General features: G+C 33.3%; 5 protein-coding genes across 8 annotated transcripts; 4 read left to right on the forward strand and 1 right to left on the reverse strand.

The window, feature by feature from the left end:
• Window positions 1-383: 383 nt before the first annotated feature.
• On the forward strand, window positions 384-3,853 carry LOC108741887 (EARP-interacting protein homolog). Of its 2 annotated transcripts, XM_018476857.1 has the most exons (7): window positions 384-461; window positions 523-655; window positions 711-845; window positions 1,180-1,572; window positions 1,626-1,846; window positions 3,397-3,558; window positions 3,618-3,853. In XM_018476857.1, the coding sequence occupies exons 2-7, from the start codon at window positions 617-619 to the stop codon at window positions 3,775-3,777; spliced, it is 1,110 nt and encodes a 369-aa protein (XP_018332359.1). In that variant the 5' UTR covers window positions 384-461; window positions 523-616; the 3' UTR covers window positions 3,778-3,853. The 2 variants fall into 2 exon arrangements, with proteins under 2 accessions (XP_018332359.1, XP_025831989.1); XM_025976204.1 differs by lacking the exons at window positions 1,180-1,572; window positions 1,626-1,846; window positions 3,618-3,853 and having other exon boundaries at window positions 3,397-3,484.
• A 9,065-nt stretch (window positions 3,854-12,918) lies between these two features.
• On the forward strand, window positions 12,919-13,605 carry LOC108741888 (cytochrome c oxidase subunit 5B, mitochondrial-like). Its single transcript, XM_018476858.2, has 2 exons — window positions 12,919-13,092; window positions 13,214-13,605. Exons 1-2 carry the CDS (start codon window positions 13,008-13,010, stop codon window positions 13,495-13,497), a joined length of 369 nt encoding a protein of 122 aa, XP_018332360.1. The 5' UTR covers window positions 12,919-13,007; the 3' UTR covers window positions 13,498-13,605.
• Window positions 13,606-16,846: 3,241 nt separating this feature from the next.
• LOC108741895 (40S ribosomal protein S7) lies at window positions 16,847-18,290 on the forward strand. Of its 2 annotated transcripts, XM_018476868.2 has the most exons (5): window positions 16,847-16,947; window positions 17,217-17,378; window positions 17,446-17,778; window positions 17,833-17,924; window positions 18,272-18,290. In XM_018476868.2, the coding sequence occupies exons 2-4, from the start codon at window positions 17,217-17,219 to the stop codon at window positions 17,908-17,910; spliced, it is 573 nt and encodes a 190-aa protein (XP_018332370.1). In that variant the 5' UTR covers window positions 16,847-16,947; the 3' UTR covers window positions 17,911-17,924; window positions 18,272-18,290. The 2 variants fall into 2 exon arrangements, with proteins under 2 accessions (XP_018332370.1, XP_018332369.1); XM_018476867.2 differs by lacking the exon at window positions 18,272-18,290 and having other exon boundaries at window positions 17,833-17,947.
• Window positions 18,208-19,377, reverse strand: LOC108741894 (enolase-phosphatase E1). Of its 2 annotated transcripts, XM_018476865.1 has the most exons (3): window positions 19,211-19,377; window positions 19,011-19,059; window positions 18,208-18,958 (listed from the first exon to the last, which is right to left on the reverse strand). In XM_018476865.1, the coding sequence occupies exon 3, from the start codon at window positions 18,953-18,955 to the stop codon at window positions 18,257-18,259; it is 699 nt and encodes a 232-aa protein (XP_018332367.1). In that variant the 5' UTR covers window positions 18,956-18,958; window positions 19,011-19,059; window positions 19,211-19,377; the 3' UTR covers window positions 18,208-18,256. The 2 variants fall into 2 exon arrangements, with proteins under 2 accessions (XP_018332367.1, XP_018332366.1); XM_018476864.1 differs by having other exon boundaries at window positions 18,208-19,059; window positions 19,211-19,375.
• Window positions 19,378-19,997: 620 nt separating this feature from the next.
• Window positions 19,998-21,031, forward strand: LOC108741889 (exosome complex component MTR3). Its single transcript, XM_018476859.2, has 2 exons — window positions 19,998-20,263; window positions 20,315-21,031. Exons 1-2 carry the CDS (start codon window positions 20,107-20,109, stop codon window positions 21,019-21,021), a joined length of 864 nt encoding a protein of 287 aa, XP_018332361.1. The 5' UTR covers window positions 19,998-20,106; the 3' UTR covers window positions 21,022-21,031.
• The last annotated feature ends 165 nt before the right edge of the window (window positions 21,032-21,196 follow it).

Here is a 21,196-nt window from a genome sequence, read left to right on the forward strand (position 1 = left end):
TGAGCTCTATACACTACTTCGTAGTAGTTGGAATGGGCCCGTAGATCGTAAGGCAGTAAAATGACGAATAATATAAACTGGTGGCCCTCTGGTGGCCCAAAAAGTTAGCCCCCCCCCAAGAATTTTATTTTTTTTATTTTAAGTGACTCTAATCATTTATTCGTAATTGGTCGTCAGAAATAATCGTTCGTTCGTCTTTCGTTTATATATAAAAAAAAACATTTTTACTCTCAACTTACCTCCCTCTTTTAAGAAAAAACAACTTTTTTGAATTAAGTTGATCAATTAATATTCAGTATCGTTTGTTTTACGATTATTTAAGTTTGTTCGATTGTAAATAATGTTTAATTACATATTTTTTAATATTTTTATTGATTCGGCATATCAATGAGTAATGCGTAAACGTCTATGGTAAACGCCATCAGACATATAACCTCAAACTTCATTCCTTTCAAACTATGGTATTAAAGAACAAAAAATTAATAAAAATGAAATAATTTAAACTAAAATTTGAATTTTCAGTTTAGAGTACTAGAGCGTAGTGTGATTGTCGGTGTTTTTGTAATAAATGCTTATTTAACGATAGGTGAAAACTACTCTTTTGATCAAAATCAAAATGGAAAACGAAACATTAATATACGGTTTAGAATTCCAGGTAAGCATGTTCCCACTGCACTGAGCAGTTGCAAATAAAAATAATTTATTTTTAGGCTAGATCACTAGCCCCTGTACTAGCAGATACGGAAAAAATTAAATTTTTAATAGGTACACAATCGTTAAAGCAAATTTGCAATCAAATTCATTTAGTTGAATTTAATGATGAAGAGTCTACTTTGAAAACAACAGTAAGTTGATAGTTGTAATTTCATTCAACTAACTTATCTAGCACATAAAATGTTAAACAAAGTACATTCATTTATGCATACCTACCTATCTCTATAGGTACTGTGATCAAAAATGAGTTTTGCAAATTTCACTTATCTGAAATATACTACTTATTTATCACATTTATTCATAACTTGAGGCATTACAGTTAGTAGAAAAAAATATACTTAAATGGAACTCATATTTTTCCAATAATGTGCATTTGATAAATAGTTAATGTACATTTAATTAGGTCAGTTGAGTATAAAATTCTACCAACTGTTACTGAACATGCTCTATTTTCATATTTTGAAGGTTTATCATCATTATGAAGGTGAAATATGGAAAATAAATTCTAGTCCTACTGATGAAACAAAAATCTCTATTTGTTGTAATTCAGTAAATGATGATAATGGTTGTATTATGAAAACTGCTATATATAAATTTCCTGAAAATACACAACGGGATAATATAGACAGTGTTAAATTGGTAAACAGTTTCAACTCTGAATTATATGGTAGTGATTTGAAAACCAATGAGTTTCATCCATTAGATCAAACGAAATGTGTAACTGTATCGGAAAGTCATATAGTATACTGGGATATTTTAGAGAGTAATGCCAGTTGTATTTCATCTGTTGCCTTGGAAGGAAAAAATAATCCAAAGTTTACAAATGGCAAGTGGAATCCTCATCAAAATTGTAATCAGGTTTTTTTTGCTGCAGCTTGTTTTGTTTCAAATCATATAAAGAATACTTTTAGTTTGCAACTACTGTAGACACACATATTAAGACATATGATCTTAGAAGCAGTCAAATATGTTGGCATATTGACAATGCTCATGGTCAATTAATTCGAGATATAGACTTTAATTTGAATAAACAGTATTATCTGGCAAGTTGTGGTGATGATGCATTTGTTAAAGTATGGGACTTTAGAAATCCTTCCCAACCTGTGTATTCACGAAGTGATCATTCGCATTGGTATAAACTTGCTACTATGTTTTTGATTTTCTTAATTTGGAATATTTTTATATAAAATTATATTCTTAGTTCAAAGATAATTTTTTAGAATACTCGTTAGTTGATACTATCAGCAAATCGAAAAGTACATATAAACATTTTTGTGAAAATCTCGTTAACAATCACTTATCGAAAAAATAATGATTATCAGACTATAACTCCAGAAATTGCTAACTAAAAATATAAAATTACCTACTTTTTGCCGTAAGACTAACGGTTTTCAGTAAAACTTTTTTAAAAAGTTGTAACGATTTGTTTTACATAATATTTATGTTACAGTTAAAACCCGTTTTTAGATAGAACGCGTTTTTCCTAGTTAGAGTCTCTGAATTTTTGTCTAGTAAGAATTATTTTTAACTGATATTAAATTTTGAGTATTAGTTAATTCTAGTTTTAACAAAGGCATTTAGTAAAAATTAGTTCTTACTAGTGAAAACGCATTCTATCTAAAAACTGGTTTTAACTGTAACATTTATACTATCTTCCACGCCACCTTTGAAATAGAAAAATATTTTTTTTTTCATTTTTTTAGTTGAATAATGATAAAAAAATAAAATGAATTATTTTCGTTCTTCTAAAAAAGATTAATTTTAGTTTTATTAAGAATTATTTGTTTAAGAAAATGTTTATTTCAATAACAAAAGTCAGAAAATAATTCAGACTCCAATTTAATTTCATCATTTGAATAACTTTTATTTTTTCTTGTTTTTACATAGTTTCAATGAAGGATTTATTGTTTTTCTAATTTTTTTTGTTTTTAACTAACTAAAATTTCTATACAGAATTGTAATGCTAAACTAATTATGATATCATAACGTGAGAAATAATTTTTACGAAATGTGGTATTCTTTTAGTCTTACACCGAATTATAATATCCAAGAAAAATATGTACGACATCCGTATTAGGATTTTATTATTATAGAAGTGTTAGCCGTAAAAATAGTTTATCAAATCGCATTATAAGCATCGTGACGGGTTTAATATTTCGGCATTCCTATTTATTTGTTAAGCGATTGTGGTTAACTACTGTAGGTACATAATTAAATATCGTTTTTTTCCCTCATATATTCCCAAAGTCAGGTTTAGTGTCATTCTCGGGTGATAATGTTGATATATTTCGACATACAGCTAATTATTTCTATTTTATTTACTACGTCTACATACAGTACTAAATACTGATCAGATTTAAAAAATAGGAAACTACCCAAGCAAAAATTACCTATAAAACTATTATAACACTTGCCTTGATTTTAATCAGTTTCATAAAATACAACAAAAATAAAATAATTTTAGTTAACCAATATTTGCACTTAATACCCTAATTTGCTAATGTTATAGTTATTTATTTCTTTCAAGATTTTATACGTATAAATAAGAATGAGAATAAATGAACCTGCTTTGGTGTTTATGTTTCTAATTTTTTTTATATTCTTCGCAAGAAACCGTTAATATTTTGTTACATCTTAACAACAATAGTTTCCGATAAATAGGTAATTTAAAAAAAATTTTAGGGTTTGGTGTGTGAGATTCAATCTGTTTCATGATCAACTTCTTTTAAGTGCCAGTTCTGATGCAAGAGTATTGTTGTTAAGCGCAGCAAGTGTTAGTTCAGAAAATTTATTAAATGATACTACTCTAGGAAACAGTTCGGAATGTACTGAAATAAAACAAATGTAAGTGAGATATCATTTTTCTGTTTTTAAATTTTTGATTATGTATTATGATATTGAAGGCTACCAGATGGTCCTTTACAATGGTGCGAACATGAGGATAGCGTTTATGCTGCTGAGTGGTCTCCCGCAAGTCCCTGGATTTTTGCGTCATTAAGTTACGACGGACGACTATTGATTTCTAGAGTTAAGAAAAATTTGAAATATCAAATAATGCTATAATTTAATTTCATATTCATTAATTTATTTATAGTTACTGTTTAACAAACTTTCTATAATAAATCTGTCATTAAATTAATTTTTATCAAGTAAAGTTGTTGCGTAGGGCCAATAAGTAAAGTTACCAATTCAGAGATCCAGAGATCTTTCGAATATGTCTGGAAAAATCCAATATATAAATGTACAAATGTTTTGGATAATTAATAATCAATAATAGATTAATTAATTAAAAATCGTAGTACGCTACTTTCCTATATGTTATAGTACTTAGTACAATGGTGTACGCCTATTGGAAACATATTTGTGAATTAGTTCAGTGTGATTTATCCAAATAGGCAATTACCTTCACTACTGCTCGCCAGCTTCGTTCGTATAAAGTATATCTTCATTCTACATTCACTGCTGTGAACGACGTTTGTTATATCAAAAAAGAAGTGAAAAGCAACGGTAAGTGCTGTACTATGAAGGTTACTGTGAAAAATGGTACCACATTCGATGTGTGAAAAGAAACGATGTGCAATATCAACAAATTAAAAAACTAAAACATTATATTCTAGGTATGTGTTAACTGCAAGAAACATAAAAAAAAAACTTACAAATCGTAGTAAAAAATATAATTCACTAAACATGATATCCCTGATCTAACAGATCTCTTAACGAAATTAAAAATATTAAAGAAATAAAACATTAATAGGCATAATAATAGTTGCAAGTTGCAAACACCACTATTAGTCTTGAAAAACTCCAATATTTAAAAAATGAGAATATGCCTGCAAGGTTTTCTTAAAGAATATTTTATATTTAAGTGAATGTAGAAAATTAAATAGTAAAAAAATATTTATTTGGAAAAAGTATTTTGAAAATACGTATTTTACATTTAGCGTTTAAAATACACATGGGAAATCTATTTTATATTTGAAATAGAAAGTCAAAGAGCTTGCGCCCGTGTTATGACTAAAGTAACCATATTTATTTTTTGACAAAGCGGGACGTTGTTGTTTTACAAGTTTTTTTATTAAAAAAGGGTAATGTACGTTACATTACTTCTAGTTGGGCTGTATTTTATATTTATCTGCTGAACAAATCTTTTTTAAAATCTCTAGTTCCGTTTTTAGATAGAAATAGACCTCAGTACACGATTTATTTATGCTACTTTTTGTAATCAAAATGGCTTTCAATATTGAGACGCTCTACTGCGCTTTTTCACTCGTCCATATTTTGTTCATTTGAGAAAAGACTCTTTCGACAGATGCGTTACTTCTAGGCAGACACAAGACGTACTCAATAATTATAGAAAAGTTCGTTAAGTGGATATTGTTTGCACAGAAGTGCTGGAATAATTCCACCCTACGGTTTTCAGCAGTCAAATTCTCAGCATTCCAGTTTTTTGGAAATGCTAGAAATAAGCGAAAACTAGTCAAAAAATTTGGTGTCCTGATCCTTACAAATAAAATCTCGCGTGATCAATAAATCCATAATAACCTGTACCTCTTCCCATGTACGTTTTTTTGATAAATTTACCCATTCAAATACTTCTAATTCTGTGTTAAATTGACCCCATTGCTCGCTACGCGTTTGACGTATGTACAAAATAATTGTAAATTAAATTATCGTTTGGTCTGTTTGCGAAAACGGGACTTTTATGCCCTCACTGGGGACAGCGGGACGGACAGCCTGAAAGCGGGACTGTCCCGCCCAAAACGGGACGTATGGTCACCTTAGTTATGACCGACGACGGATGGGGACGGTAGCAAAGCGCCATAAGCGACTCCTTAAAAAAATATAAACAATTTAGTCATATTTTCCCACCCTCACAATAACTTTTGTTTCAACATGAAATCAGCTTTTAATCAGATAATTAAAGATTACATCGGCGTAGTGTCGCATCAGTACCAAAGGCGCATGCCGGCACCTATTTTGATTCGTTTGAAGAGACGCTGATAATTATTGCGAACTCGGCTGTATTAAAATAATATATTCAAATTCAAATCGTAATGGACGCGCCCGACATTTTCAAATAAGTTTTGCGAAATAAGCCTTGACAATGATGTGCGAGTAAAGATGTAAAGTAAATATGAAATAAATTGGCTTTTCTTTTGATTAAAATGATATTAAAGGTAAGTATTGGTTATTAGCTGCAGTAGACTCTCGATAGAAGTTTTATATTCCCCCTAATCCTTTTCTGGGTGTTCAATTTCGTCTCCCACTCTACTACTTACACTTCCCGTGCTTCAAGTTGAAAGAAAATAATTGTCCATTTAAATTTCTTAAATCTAAAGTCTTAAGAGTAGTATTTAATTTCATTCTCATGTTTTCATTAAACCAGCATTTTTCGGAGAAGCACACAATACCGCATGTAAAAGCACAATTGTCATCATTAAAGGAAAAACCAAACGAATCCGTTACGGATTATAGCAGTAGGTTAGAAAGCATTATAGAGCCATTAATTAACGCATCGTGCTAAGGAAATAATTATGTAGCTTGATTTTGAGCATTATTGAACGAAAGAGCACTAAATACTTTTATTTTAGACCTTAGACAACCCTTGAAATTATTAGTAGAATCTCGAAATTACCAGCAATATGAATTGACAGTGGAGGGGTCTATTCAAAAGGAATACGAAATGTTATTTGAAAAAGAATCTTACAAATTTGTTAACCGTTTTAAATATACTTCGCATTTTCACAATCGTAATAATAATAATAACGCAGCAAACAAAAATAGTAATTTCCACTCATAATCAAATAATATCTTCGTCTGATGTTTTTTGCTGCTCGAATATTTTAATTGTATTCGGTTACGTATCTTATTCATATCTTGAGATACTGCTGGATCAATTTGATTATATAAAAAGTATTTTTTTAATAGTTCCGCTGCATCAAGTGCTTGTTCGATGCTTGGTGGAGGGACAGGATCGTCTTCTTCAACAATGTACACAGGTGCAGTTCTTATCTATTTCGGCAACTCAGAAAGTACTGTTCAATGATTTCTAATGCCGCATTGTTGTCGTTAAATAGAGTGAGCGTGACGCTATATAGAGTGTAATATTGTATAGAAATCAATGTAAACCAACGAAAGTCAAGCAATTTCGACGTTTTAAGGAGTTTGTCGTTAAATCGAGTGACGTTATAAAGAGTTCACACTATATTTTATTTAGATGGAAACATTTTAGCTTTTTTGAATGCAGCAGTGCATAAAATATAAGGTACCTTGGTCGAAAATGGCCAGCCGGAAAATATGGTCATACCCCTTTCCTTAAAAAAATATCGCTGAGTCGATGACAATAACTTTTCGTGTTAGATACACATTGTATGGAACGGCGTACTTGCAATTCGCCCTGCGCTTCCGCCGGTCCTCCATTATCAGTTCAAGTTCAAAGGAAAGTCGCGTCGCTGTTATACATTTTCAGTCGTAAAGTTTTATGAATTTCTCATATTATAATTAGATTGTGGTATAAAGTATTCACTTCAATTTAGCTATTAGCAACCGTAGATGAAATGCCCATGTATATTTTTTAAGTTATTTGTTTTAGTATCTTAGGTTATGGTAAATTTAACAATATAAAAGGTGACTGGAAGTATGGCCACCAAATGGCCATATTTTCCTTATGGGATTTTGATGTGTAACCGAATTTTTATTTCATTTAATTCATTTATTTTTTTTTTAATTTATTTTGGGTTTAGTTCATGGCGCCATGCTACAAATCCAAAGAAATGCGAAGTATTTGGAGCAATGATTTGAAGTGAAGCTAACATGAAATCAGCTGTCAATAGTGGCGAAATGAAGGTGTAATATTCGTGGGTTTAACAAATTCACTTTTAAGACACAACGACAAAAACTATTCTTTACACTAATTGTTATTCACTGTTCTATTTATTTCTTGATTCACTTCTGCAACGGCCAATTTATTTGTACTCTTTACTTCTACAACAATCAATTTATTTCCCCTCTTTCACTTCTACAACGGTCAATTTATTTCTACTCCACTCCGGCGACCTTTAGAAACTCCCTTGCTTCCTTTCAGGAACATTCTCGAGCCGTCCAGAAAAGTTTCGTTTTCTTCGAACTGTTTAATTGCTTTCCCGGAACGCAGGTACGACACACGCGTTTACAGATACGGCGCACATGAGGAAAGGCGCCCGCGGTTAGTCGGCGAATCGATAAGCCGCTCACACACACGTATGCCCGATCGCACACAATCACGCTCATGGTCGCTACACTGCCTCCTCCCTAAGGATGTTTCGTCTCGAAACATTACCACTTTCCGTTTCGCAGGATCATGCCGGAATCTGCAATTTTCGCCTTCACGACATCCACTCCGGGAATAGAAGTAACAGTCCACGGTCTTCTCATGATTGGTCCGATTCGGGTTATTACTGCAAACCAAAGTGTGTATTCCAGTACGGCGGAACAGGGCTTCGATCATGTTCCGTACGATCCTCTAATCTAGGTTGTCCAGTCCACAACCAAGCTTCGGAATCGCCAGCTTCTGTAGGTTAATCTCCAGAAGATGTCCGCGGAGTTCCATTACTGCGTCCCAAAGATCTCTATAAGTTGGATTATCAGAGTATTTTCCTTTAGTTACCAGGTAATAGATATTGCGTCGACCGTCAGGCAAGCACAACAGTGTTTTTCCCGTTTGTACTTGGTCTTCAAGATATTCCAAACCTCCAAATCTACGTTTGAACTCGGACGCGATACCACGGCTCATTCTAAGATCCTTTCAAACGCAATGGGCCAGAGAATATTCCTTGGATATAGCAAAGAGGTCTCGTCGGATTTCTTGCGTCACTCCAAATTTCCTGTTAACATGGGGGCCTTCCTTCATGAACTCTTCAAATGTGGGCTCGGAAGGAATAGTTCTTAATAATCTGGCCCGCGCCTCCTCTTCATTTGCACCGGCGAATGGAGCCAAGCGATTAAAATGGACCACCTGCGGCTTCCCATTTGGAGTCTTCTTAATTCGGTAGATCACGTCGTTAATCCTCTTCACTATCTCATAGGGTCCTTCCCATTTCCGTTGGAACTTAGGTAATAGTCCACGGCGACGATGAGGATTATACCACCAAACAAGATCTCCAGTTTGGTAACCACTTGCTGTAGCCTTGATGTCGTAGTTTTCTTTGATCCTGTCACTAGCAATCTGCGCATGAAGACGAACCGACTCGTGGATATCGTTAAGCTTTCTTCGGAGGTTGGTAACATAATCTTCTCCAGCCAAGTCATCTTCTGGTTTACAGCCGAATTTGAGGTCACAAAGTAGTAGTAACTCCCTTCCAAAAAGGACACTGGCAGGTGTTTGGCCAGTCGTTTCGTGGACAGATGAACGGTATGCCATTAATTATAAAGGCAAATAGCGGTCCCAGTCCCTTTGGTGGTCAGACACTACTTTGGAGAGATATTTAATCAAGGTCCGGTTCATTCGTTCAACCATGCCGTCCGATTGTGGATGGAGTGGAGTGGTTCGAGTTTTCTTTATTCTTAGGAGCTCGCATATTCCACGGAATATAGCCGATTCGAAATTCCTCCCTTGGTCTGAGTGCAACTCCAAGGGCATCCCAAAACGACAGATCAACTCTTTCACCAGTTCCTTAACTATGGTTTCCGACTCCTAGTTCGGAAAGGTATAAGCTTCAACCCACTTGGTAAAATAGTCGATAACGACCACGATGTACTTGTTATCTTTCTCTGACTCTTGGAATGGACCCGCCACATCGATTGCGATTCGTTCGAAGGGGCCACCGACATTGTATTGACGCATTAGCGCCCTTGGCCTTTTCTGTGGTCCATTACTCGCGGCACAGGTGGTACACTTCTTACACCAATTCTTGACATCTTCCTTACAGTTCACCCAATAAAATCGCTCTCGAACTTTCCCAAGCGTCTTATTCACTCCAAAATGGCCACCAGATGATCCATCATGAAGATACTGCAACACCTCTCTAACCTTGTTTCGAGGAATAACCAGTTGCTTCCTATCTTCCTCTCCACCTGGACTTTCAACAACACGCTTCAGAATGTCATCCTCCAAAACCATTGAGTCCCACTGAGCCCATAACGATTTTAGTACTTGGGTACAGGAAGAAACTTGCTGCCACGTTGGCCGTTTTCCGTATTTTTTCCATTTCATTATCTTCTTCCTATTTTTCTTCTAATTTATTTTCCAAACTTTTACTGTTCTCTTCGAATTTATTTTCCAATTTTTCTAAACTTTTCATCATTTGCGACAATTCGTCTTCGAAGAGGAACGTTTCAGGATCATGGCCATCCTTTTTCAACGCCTCCGCGAGCCGCCACTGAAGTTCCGTTTTGTTACCACTTGTCGCTTCATCCCGTTCTTCCAATTCTCTTCTTAACTCTGCTACTTTTAATTCGTACAACTTCTTTGCCATTGTAATGTCTTTTACTCAACCCCACACCTGACACCAGTTGTAATGTTCGTGGGTTTAACAAATTAACTTTTAAGACTCACAACGACAAAAACTATTTATTTACACTAATTGTTATTATTCACTGTTCTATTTATTTCTTGATTCACTTCTGCAACGGCCAATGCATTTCTACTCTTCATTTCTACAACTTTAAATACTTCCTTGCTTCCTTTCGGGAACATTCTCGAGCCGTTCAGGAAAGTTTCGTTTTCTTCGAACTGTTTAATTGCTTTCCCGGAACGCAGGTACGACACACACGTTTACAGATACGGCGCACATGAAGAAAGGCGCCCGCGGCTAGTCGGCGAATCGATAAGCCGCTCACACACGTATGCCCGATCGCGCACAATCACGCTTATGGTCGCTACAAAGGTATTACCGGCATCCAAATATTACAACATTCCTAGAAGAACTCACCTAATCTAATAAAAAATATGGAAAATTTAAATTGGGAAGAAAACCACTTCTTGGTGCTCAGGAAGAAAAGGAGCTGGCATCTCGTATCATACAATTAAGCGATGTTCGATACCCTTTGACTCCACGTGTACTTCTCATCCCATACAACACATGTTTATCCATAGGATGTTAAAAAAACATCCATGTTGGATTTTAAAACAAAAAAAAAACGTGTGCAATTCTAACGTGGTAGAAGTGAAACCTTCAAAAATTTTAGTTTCAAGATCGCGACAATATGCTGCATTCGTTTTCGGCATATTTGAAGAATTTTATTATAAAAATGATGAAAAAACTCTACAAGCATATAATACATACACGTATATAAAATACCACGGTTGTTGTGATGCCTTTCCTCAAGCTTTGTACTACGCATGCGCGCGCAAACACGTATTAATACACATACAACACTCAGGGCCAAGCAAACTGTCACTATGCCTTGGTAAACACGTGTGGAGGGGGTACGATGCAGAGCACAAAGAGAACCACGAACGTAAGAAACACTGTATAATGCTTCCTATCTCATTTTCTCCCACGTTAAATCTTATGAATTTATGCGTCTGTCTCTTTTTGCTGTCGCTTTTTCGTTTCATCGACTTTCAACTCACAACGATGCTAAAGAAATTTTCACTTCAACAAGAAAAAATACTTATTTGCACATAATACAAAATAAATACTACAATTACACTAAGGTCTGACGTTTATTCTTCGTAATATAATAAATATTAGCATGCCATGATTAAAATATCTAAATTTACTTTATGGAAACTCACTTACCTGATCTTCTTATTTGGTAACTTAATTTTTTTATATAGCATCCGTTGGTGGATTGAATAGCTTAGGGATGCTCGTATGAACAATTGCTACTGCAACAAGTAACTTAGTGGTACCAGTAAGGTTTTTGTTAAGTATCTGCTTACGGTACTTACAGACATAAATTATGAAGCTCAATTTTAATTTAACATTAGCCATAAGACACGGGTACAAATTTCAACACTAAAGTTAGTATCAACTTCCAGTATAACCGGAGGCGGCCGACAGTTCAAATTATTTTAGCTAAAAGATCATCCTAGATAACTCCTACTGCCAAATTTTCATGCCGGTTTGCACCGACGTAAATAAGTACTACTTAGCTTTAAGTAGTTCTTAAAAGACGGAATTGGTTTGCACCGCAAGTTAAGTCGCGCTTAAGAATCGAAACAGATGCGTAACTTTAAGCACAGGATGTTCCTGACTTAAGCATTGCTTAAGCCTGTCGTAACAATTTCGGCAGTAGTTCGGCATTTTTCGCCGTAAGAAAATAACATCGTTATGGTAAAGAGGTTATTATCATGTTACTATTAAATAATAAAATAAACAATATAATAATTATTAAATTAAATTATCATTAAATGGAAGTTGGTGTGTGTTATCATTTATGTTATTGTATTGCAATGTACGGATTATTTACATTCCAAGAGTAGTAATTAGTATCTGATGATATATTAGAAATTTGAAAATGTACACAATTTAACTGGAGTAGTCATAAGAACGCCAATAGCTAATCATTAGTAATAGAAGGTGAACTAATAATATACAATAATAGTACGTTTTATCAGAAGTTTGGTTTTTATTGAAAATAAACACTTAGATTACACTTAAGAGTTCATTTTGGCAGTTGGCGTTAAAAGTTAAACTCCTGTAGTACTGCTTTTAGTTGGAAAAGGTTGTTTATACGAAATTCAGAAGAAAATTGTCTTTACACTTTACCAATTACAACTAAAAATTGTTTCTAACACCATATCACTAATATATATACAAACTAAAACACAACAAAACCTAACAAAACACAAATAATTACGAAAACAAAAACGTATAACAGCAAGAAAGGCGGCAAACAACACTTCACGACACCAGACGTTACTTAACGGACACAATAAATTTGAAACTTCTTGACCATTCTGCACAAAAAACCCTACAAATTACTAAATTTTACCGTTGTTGCCAAACCATCAACAACTAAGCACTACTTACTTAAGTTGCAGGTAGACAGCGTACGGTGCAAACGAATTGGAAGTTAAGTAAGACTTATGCTTAAGCAGTACTTTGTTAAGTCTGCCTTAGTAAAACGTCGGTGCAAACGGGCAACAAAGTATTAATTTCTGAGAAAGTATTTTAAAGTTTGAAATTTGAAATATGGCAACAAGGTGCAACGAATCCATAGTGATTTTTATATTTATTGCTATCTATTATCTATGATTGCTATTATTATTATCAAAGTAGGCGTGCGTACTGAGGTCAGCGGAGTGAGCTCCACTACGAAAAAAAAGTGTCACTCATTTACTTCAAAATAGTCTTTAATTATTTAAAATGGCTTCGCTGTGTGGCAGACTTGTAAAGTTTGCTGGAAGACAAAATGCCCTGTGTGGTAGCAAACGACTTTTTGCCGTAAAAAGTAGGTTTTTTATTTATTCATTCATGTCGCCCAAAGCACATTACGTAATTAAGTTATAAGTTTAATATTAATCTTTTGTATACATTATTAAATCATTTGTCAATAATTATATATGTTTTAGTTACAATGGGAGATCCTATAGAGCACGCCACGGGACTTGAAAAGCGCGAGCTCTTAGCAAGAATTGCAGGAAATGAAGATCCTTATGCCTCAAGTATAAGGAAGAGAGGGCCAGGTACAAAAAATCAACCAAATGAAGTTCCATCTGCTTTCGACTCTCGTATTATAGGATGTGTTTGCGAAGAAGATTCTACTAGTATTAATTGGATGTGGGTTCATAAAGGCCATCCCAAGAGATGTGAATGTGGTCATTGGTTCAATCTTGTCCATAGAGCTCCAGTATAAAAATACTTTGTTTAAATTAGTGTTTTCAGAAATACCTATTATTCTGTAATTTATCGTATATATCTTCAAAAATAAATAAAAACAAAATTTTAGTAGTGTCTAGAAGGAGGTGGGAGTTTTATGTATGTCCATTATAATCAATACCAAATTTATTTGTAGCCTTTATCCTGTTGTTTTGTAAAGTATCATGAAAATCAGTTTCAAAGATTGGTCCACTTATGGACCAATCTGTCCTTAGACAGAAAAAACAAGTCAATGTCAGCTAATATGTGAATATTAATACACATCCATTGCCACTTCTCATCAAATTTTGATAAAGTAATTCATCTGCCCTATAGGTAAGATGCGACGCTAAAAACCGCAAGACTCCGTAGCTCCTGCGCAGGCGCGAAATAATTTTGAGTCATGTCTATGATTTTGCTCTTGCCGCCTTTTTATTCGAATTCAAACAAACGATCTCAAGCGTTCTGATCTGTGGAGTAGAAATAAACTGGGCAGCAATCTACTAATAATTGATAATGTAGGCAGAAAAATGATACTCATATACAATGTAAACGCATTCTTTATTAGTATGAATGGAAAATAAAATAAATAAAAAATTGTTTCAACAAATTTATAATGCAAAATAAATACGTAATAAACATGTTTAATTAATTATTAAATTTATTGTAATTATGGACAGGTCTCTATGAAACAAAGCTAAAACATCACAAAAAACGAAGAAATAATTCTCATTTTAAACTTTTTCGAAGGTTTTTTATAAATTCAAAGTACAACTGTTTCGATTAGATTAAGTCTTTCTGAAGAGTACATACAAAATGGTTTTGTACATTTGAATCCTAATGTACTCCTTTCTGCTTTCGTTAACTTTAGCATCTAGAAAAATAAAAAAACTTTTAATCAAGGTTTCTTACTTAATGTTTAGAAAAAACTCATGTTTGGGATTAGATTACATACGTACTTTATTTTTTCTTAGATGGGAAATATTCCTGTTTAGCCATTTTACGTTTTCTTAAATTCCTACTTTGTTTTTGAACTTTTTCTATATGCTTTCCAAATTCCTTGAGTGCTACTTGAAATGCTTCATCATCCAGTTGATTCATTGCACTGCGATACGTTTCCATTGCTATCTTCAATTGCGTTTCACGGTCTTGATGTACTTCTTTGTTATTTATATTTTTCTGATTTTGAAAACGATTAATATAATATAACAGATATAACGTAAAAACGTCTGCCTAATAATATAAACAAATACATTAAAATGTTCGACACTATTTAAACCAGCACCACTTATAAGCTAAACACAAAAAGAAGTAATTGTTTTAAGAAAGCAGAATAGATTGGCTTTTTAAACAATGATTATGAGTCTTTGTTTAATGCATAGATTAAACACTGTTGCATGTGCACAATTCTGCAGGTGAAGGAAATCCAAAAACGAATGAAATAAATCAGCATACACGATTAACCATGAATTCAATTGACGGTTAAAAATGTAGTTAGAGGTTAGAACGATTTAAAAATATGAAAAAGGGGGGCAAGGCGATTCTCATAGACATTCTTGACAAGAGTCAATTTTTCGCGCCTGCGCAAAAGGTACGGAGTCTTGCGGTTTTTAGTGTCGCCTATAGGTAAGGGCTACTACAATAATATTGTATTGCTTTTTAAAATAATCAACCTACGAATATAAAAGGCATTTGTAAAAGTAACATTGGTAGAAAAAAAAGTGGTTAAAAATAAACTAGGAAACCGTATAAAAGCATCGGTAATGATAAAAAAAAAGTTATTGGTAGATTACAATTTGCAGTTCATTCATACTATTTTTATTTGTTATCACTTAAAAGATTACGAAAAAAAAAGATAAAAGGCAAATGTATATTGCGTATCTCTCTAAATAAGACTAGGTCCATTTCTAAGTGCTCCAGTTTATTCATTATGTAATTTAATTTGTTTCAAGCGAAAAACAATAATTAATAAATAAATAATAAATGAACTCAATCAATGGTTGACAACCTTTTTTTTAACGATGCCGAAGGTATCAAATTATTCGGACATATACGCCGCATAACAAGAAAGACTTCGAAAACCCATCCACAATAATGTAACTTTCTACAAAATGAGAGCATTATCTATAAATTAGGTATTATAAATAGGCCTATGAATGACAGACCAAAGTCAGTCAGTTTTCAATTAGTACAATTAGTGCAAAAAAAAGCGTTAAAAAGGCCCTCCCCCGGATTATTTTATGTAAGTTTTTCATAATTAGGCCATTTTACGTCATTTCCAGCAAAAAAATTGCATTTTCGAAAAAGCCGCGATTCGGAAGTTTTACCCATGTTTTATTCATTAATGCACAATATTAATGCATAAATAAATAATTTTCTGTGTTTTGTCATGTCATGTCACAGTCGTATCAACTTCATTAGGGTATTTCTCTGTCTGTGTTCGGCTATATTCGTGGCTCAGCACTTGAGATTTATGAATTAATTTAAAGGAAGAAAAAAGAGTGATGAGTTCACATGATTATAATGCGCTGGTTTATATTATCTTCTGGTGTTGGAAAAATGTTATAAAGAATTCCGTTTACATACCACTATAAACTGGAAAATATGTAAAAGGAATTATTTATAATACCAGATTATTATCAAGCACAACGTATTAGAGAAGAAGAAAATCACAATGGATTTCGTAACAATAAAGTTTAAATTAATAAAGGACTTTAATTTTATCGGCTTTTGTTTCTAATAATGTTGTACCCAATAAATAATAAATTAAGAGCTCAATTCACAACGATTTTACTGCTTGGTCACATACGTATTCAATACAATAACTCATTTAGAAGCATAGTTTAGAAGCCTACATCATGAAAACAATAACAAAGATTAGAGGTTAATAAGTGTTTCGCACTTTGACGTTTTAAAGTTTTGAAATACCGATCAAACTTCGCGCCAGTCGAAGCTTCACGGAATAGGTCGAATGATTCTAAAGATTCTACGATTTTTAGAGGGCGTTGAGTAATTTCACCAAAGTAAAAATGTCCCAAACGAGTTCAAATATGAAGTTAATCATAACTAATTTAAATCATTTATACTTTTTAGATAAATATATCTATTCATCTATCACCCACAAGCCAAATCAAATAACATTTGCGATAAAAGATTAAATATACCTGCTACTTGGACACGGTTATCTATTATTTTTAGATTATAGACTGTCAAATCTTTTAAAACTTCTTTCTGACTAATTCCTTTTTGCGTTCCCTTGGATTCCCTAAGAGGACCACGTGATATTTCCATGAATGAATTTGATCTTTTTCCCTCAGATTTCTGAACGCAACCCTGGTAGCCACTCAATTATATTAGGATATTACTAGGGACCCTACAATATTATGACATAATTATAACGTCATACGCCATCTAGCGGGTCTTTCTGGCGTTACAGCAGATTAATGAGGTACACGTTTATTTTCAATATCGTATTTGAATTAAGTTAGTTTTTTGTTACTGAGGAAAATTAAAAAATATTAGTTAGTAATAGAATCTGCTGAATCGTGTTAATATCTGTATTTATTTAATACGTTGGATGGTTAGATTACATAGAAATATTTTTGGGTTAAGTTAGATCTGTAGAAGATAGCCAGCGATCACAATTTTGCTTCAACGCTGAAGCCCTGTCTTACTCATATTTGTATAATTTGTAAGTTTATACAGTGAGTTTTTCAGATGTCGTCGAAAATAATCAAAGCTGGTGGAGGCGAGCCCGATGCTTTTGAACAGCAGGTAGCTCAAGCTCTTTTAGAACTTGAATTGAATTCTGACTTAAAGGCTCAGCTACGTGAATTGCATATAACAAAAGCTCGAGAAATTGAGTTAAACAACAAAAAGGTATTGTTTTATGGTGACGGACTGCTAAGAATGATGAAAATGCCCTAACATTATTTCTTATTTCTAGTCAGTTATCATATATGTACCGATGCCAAAACTGAAACAGTTTCAGAAAATTCAGACAAGATTAGTACGTGAGTTAGAAAAGAAATTTAGTGGAAAACATGTTGTTTTTGTTGGAGAACGTAAAATTCTTCCTAAACCAACAAGAAAGACACGCATGAAGAACAAGCAGAAGCGGCCTCGCTCTCGTACATTAACTGCTGTTTACGACGCTATTTTAGAAGATTTGGTGTTTCCTGCTGAAATTGTGGGAAAACGTATCAGAGTAAAATTAGATGGTTCACAATTAATTAAGGTCCATCTTGACAAAAACCAGCAAATGACTATTGAACATAAGGTAAATGTATGCATTCTTGAACTATAAAAATTGATGTTAATTTTACTTTTCTAGGTTGATACATTTGCAGCAGTGTATAAAAAACTAACTGGAAGGGAAGTAACATTTGAATTTCCTGAACCCTACTTGTAAAGTTCTTTTTATAGGTAAATAAAAGTATAAATCCTTATTCATAGTAGTCTTTACATAATTAAAAGTACACTGCAAAGTTTGTTGAAATCGTATACCTACTTGGGTAAAATACTAAAAAGTATTTGAATATGAACATGGATGGAGATTATTATTAAATGTGCATATAATTTTTTTCAGAAAAAGTAAATCCAAATACATTACTAAAAACCATTTTTATTTAAATGTTCATAATCTATTATTCAAGTACTTTTTTGGTATTTACCAGACAGTTAAAAGGTAGTAATAAAACGAAATGAATGCAAAAATTAATTTAATTTATTAAGCATCAAGAACTTTATAATTTAATCTATTCAATTTTAAGTTCATCAAAAGAGGATATGATATTTAGTGAAGAGTCAGTTACTTTAGATTGACTAGCAGATCTTACTACAAGGAAACTTTGGCATCCTGCTTTTTCAGCAGCTTTCACCTCTGCTATGGAGTCTGTTAAAAATAGTATGTTTTGAGGTTGTACATTTAGATTTTTTGCAATATGAGAGTAACTGCAACTATCAGTTTTTGATCCAACTAATAAATCAAAATAACTATCAATAAATTCACTCAAATTACCCTCAATTGTATTGGCAAAAAGAAGTTTTTGAGATTCAACACTACCAGTTGAATAAATTGCAATTTTAAATTTTTTAGACCAAATTTGGAAACATGGAAAAACGTCAGGAAATACATGTGCTCTTATATCTTTCTCATAACCTTTCTGATAAAGAAGACCTTGTAAAACTTTTAATCCTTCATTCATTTCATTTTTATTGGTTTTTTCTTTGACCATCTCGACTGCTTCTTCTAATTTGGTACTTTTATTAGAAAGAAGTTTAAGTGCATGCTGAACTTCTTCTTTATTCCAATTTAATTCCAAAAACGATTGTATGTTATCAGATGCAAATTTAAACAGTACATCTTTTATGAACTCAATTGAAGTTGTCGTTCCCGCAATATCACACAAGATTACTTTCGTACATTTAGGAATTGTTTTTTCTGGGCATACCATACTCTGCATTTTAAATAACAGCCAAATTTGTTTACTCTATACCATTTAATTTTACCAAAATATCAGACAAGACAAACTCCAACAAAACCAGTGGTTGTAGTTAACTTTAAAAAATGAAGCAGATATATAAGACGAGCAACTGTAGCAAACTGTAAAGAGTGGCAGTTAGGAATGACTGCTACCAGTCGCCCTAGTTCGATCTCATTTGAACCATATTTGAACTTGGAGCAGCCATTCCTCACTTGCTCCCCGCACCTCCTTCTCACAGACGATATCCTGGTATTGGTTTTCGATTGTGTTCATATATTAAACATTGACGTTATCGCTGTTTATTTTGTAGTGCATTGTATACTTCAGTAATTAATTCGGTTGTCGTGTATTGGAAAAGAATGACAGATATTAACCATAGACATAGAAGTTTGCGCATTCGCTATCTGGTATCATAGAGACATTACACACATAGAGGAGGTACTGCCAATCATAGACATATATTAATGGACGTGCGTTAGCCGTATGTCGTTGTAATAATTTCTTGGCTCGAAAAGTGAGGGAGATGGTGTATGGTTTCGGACTAGTGCTATCTCTTGCATGACACGCTTACGCACTATCGTGGAGAAATGGATATTGTCCGAAACTTCGTTCCATCTCTTTCTTATGTTGTATCACAATTCTAACCGCTAAGGCATGTCCATTAGTAAACGTCGATGCTGCCAATCCAGTACTATACATAGACATACATTAATGGACGTGCCTTAGTCGTATGTCGTTGTAATAATTGCTTGGCTCAAAAAGTGAGAAAGTTGGCATATGGTTTCGGACTAATGCTATCTCTTTCATGACACGCCTACGCACTATCGTGAGAGAGATGGATATTGTCCGAAACTTCACTCCATCTCTTTCTTTTGTTGTACTACAATTCTGACCGCTAAGGCTATCTATGGCTAAGGCATGTCCATTAGTAAACGTCGATGGGTTGGATCCTCGCATCTGTGAACGTCGCTAACAGCCGTATATCTATAGGAACTTTAGTGATCATAGAGTCCCTATCAGTCCCTGTCAGTCTCTGTCTATGTTTGTTTTATAGGCATAGTTTATAGGTTTGTTTATAATTTTGCAAAATGCTTTTTTATTCTAATTTATAATTGTTTAAAATGCCCGTTGACAATAGAAGAATCACTGTTCCAGAAAATACAACTTGTTATAATTTATTTACTAAGTCTAAAAGTTTCAAAAATAGATGCGAGCATTTTATAAATACTTCTGGGAAAAGGCCCGATGGACGAAAAGCAGAGGAGCATCGTAAAATTTGTATGTAGTTACTAATATTGAAATCATTTTTTAAGTAAAAATTAATTTTAGTTTTACAAATGAATGTTGTTACTCAAGCTAAAGGATCTGCATATATAGAAGTTGGGAAAACTAAAGTAATAGTATCAGTTTTTGATCCTCGTGGAATACCTAACAACAGCGACTATAAACAGAATGGAGAGTTGTACTGTGAATTTAAATATGCTCCGTTTAGTTGTACCAAGCGTCGCTTACATCAGCAAGATTCAGAAGAAAAACAAAAAAGTTTAATTATGAAGAGATCATTGGAATCTGCTGTTTGTAGACATGAATTTCCTAATTTTCAAGTAGATATATACGCCTTAGTTTTGGAAAATGATGGTTCAACATTAAGTGCTGCTATTACAGCAGCAGGCATTGCTTTAGCTCAAGCAGGAATTCCCATGTATGATATTATAACTGCAGCAGAATTTGGATACCAAGATGGTACTTACGTTCTGGATCCAACTTCGCAGGAAGAACGAATTTGTAGTGTTACAATGCAGGAAAATAATGATAGTGCAAATGAATTTAAACCTCAAGGTATAATTATTTTGTCAATGTTATTAACTCATCAACAGGTATCAGGTTTTCATGCAAATGGAAATTTAAGATTAAGTGATGTAAATAATAGTTTTGATGTTATTAGTCGAGCAACAGCAGATATTGCTAATCTTGTCAAAAAAAATCTGGTAAAACAAGTTATAAAAAATGTTCAAGAAAATGCAATTAAAAAGTAACACCTATTAAGTTTTGTGGTTTATAGTTTTTGCTATACTTACCTTTCTTTTCAAACCTTAAAAACTATGTAAAGGAAGGAATGGTTTTCATGCTTGTTACCCAAACTTTTTATAAAACTCCACACTACTAGTGTTTAATAAAAAATAATAAATATAAAGAAATAAATTAAATAAT

The sequence above is a fragment of the Agrilus planipennis genome, unplaced genomic scaffold (genome assembly GCF_000699045.2).
Source record: "Agrilus planipennis isolate EAB-ADULT unplaced genomic scaffold, Apla_2.0 scaffold311, whole genome shotgun sequence".
Classification (NCBI taxonomy): Eukaryota; Metazoa; Arthropoda; class Insecta; order Coleoptera; family Buprestidae; genus Agrilus; species Agrilus planipennis.

Excerpts from the sequence above, each read along its gene's own strand:
- LOC108741887 (XM_018476857.1), top strand. The coding sequence starts at position 617 with ATGGAAAACGAAACATTAATATACGGTTTAGAATTCCAG. Across the intron at positions 656-710 it reads TATACGGTTTAGAATTCCAG|GCTAGATCACTAGCCCCTGT; the intron begins GTAAGCATGTTC and ends ATTTATTTTTAG. Across the intron at positions 3,559-3,617 it reads TGTACTGAAATAAAACAAAT|GCTACCAGATGGTCCTTTAC; the intron begins GTAAGTGAGATA and ends ATGATATTGAAG.
- LOC108741888 (XM_018476858.2), top strand. The coding sequence starts at position 13,008 with ATGGCTTCGCTGTGTGGCAGACTTGTAAAGTTTGCTGGAAGACAAAAT. Across the intron at positions 13,093-13,213 it reads ACGACTTTTTGCCGTAAAAA|TTACAATGGGAGATCCTATA; the intron begins GTAGGTTTTTTA and ends TATATGTTTTAG.
- LOC108741895 (XM_018476868.2), top strand. The coding sequence starts at position 17,217 with ATGTCGTCGAAAATAATCAAAGCTGGTGGAGGCGAGCCCGATGCTTTT. Across the intron at positions 17,379-17,445 it reads TTGAGTTAAACAACAAAAAG|TCAGTTATCATATATGTACC; the intron begins GTATTGTTTTAT and ends TCTTATTTCTAG. Across the intron at positions 17,779-17,832 it reads AAATGACTATTGAACATAAG|GTTGATACATTTGCAGCAGT; the intron begins GTAAATGTATGC and ends TTACTTTTCTAG.
- LOC108741894 (XM_018476864.1), bottom strand. The coding sequence starts at position 18,964 with ATGCAGAGTATGGTATGCCCAGAAAAAACAATTCCTAAATGTACGAAA.
- LOC108741889 (XM_018476859.2), top strand. The coding sequence starts at position 20,107 with ATGCCCGTTGACAATAGAAGAATCACTGTTCCAGAAAATACAACTTGT. Across the intron at positions 20,264-20,314 it reads AGAGGAGCATCGTAAAATTT|TTTTACAAATGAATGTTGTT; the intron begins GTATGTAGTTAC and ends AATTAATTTTAG.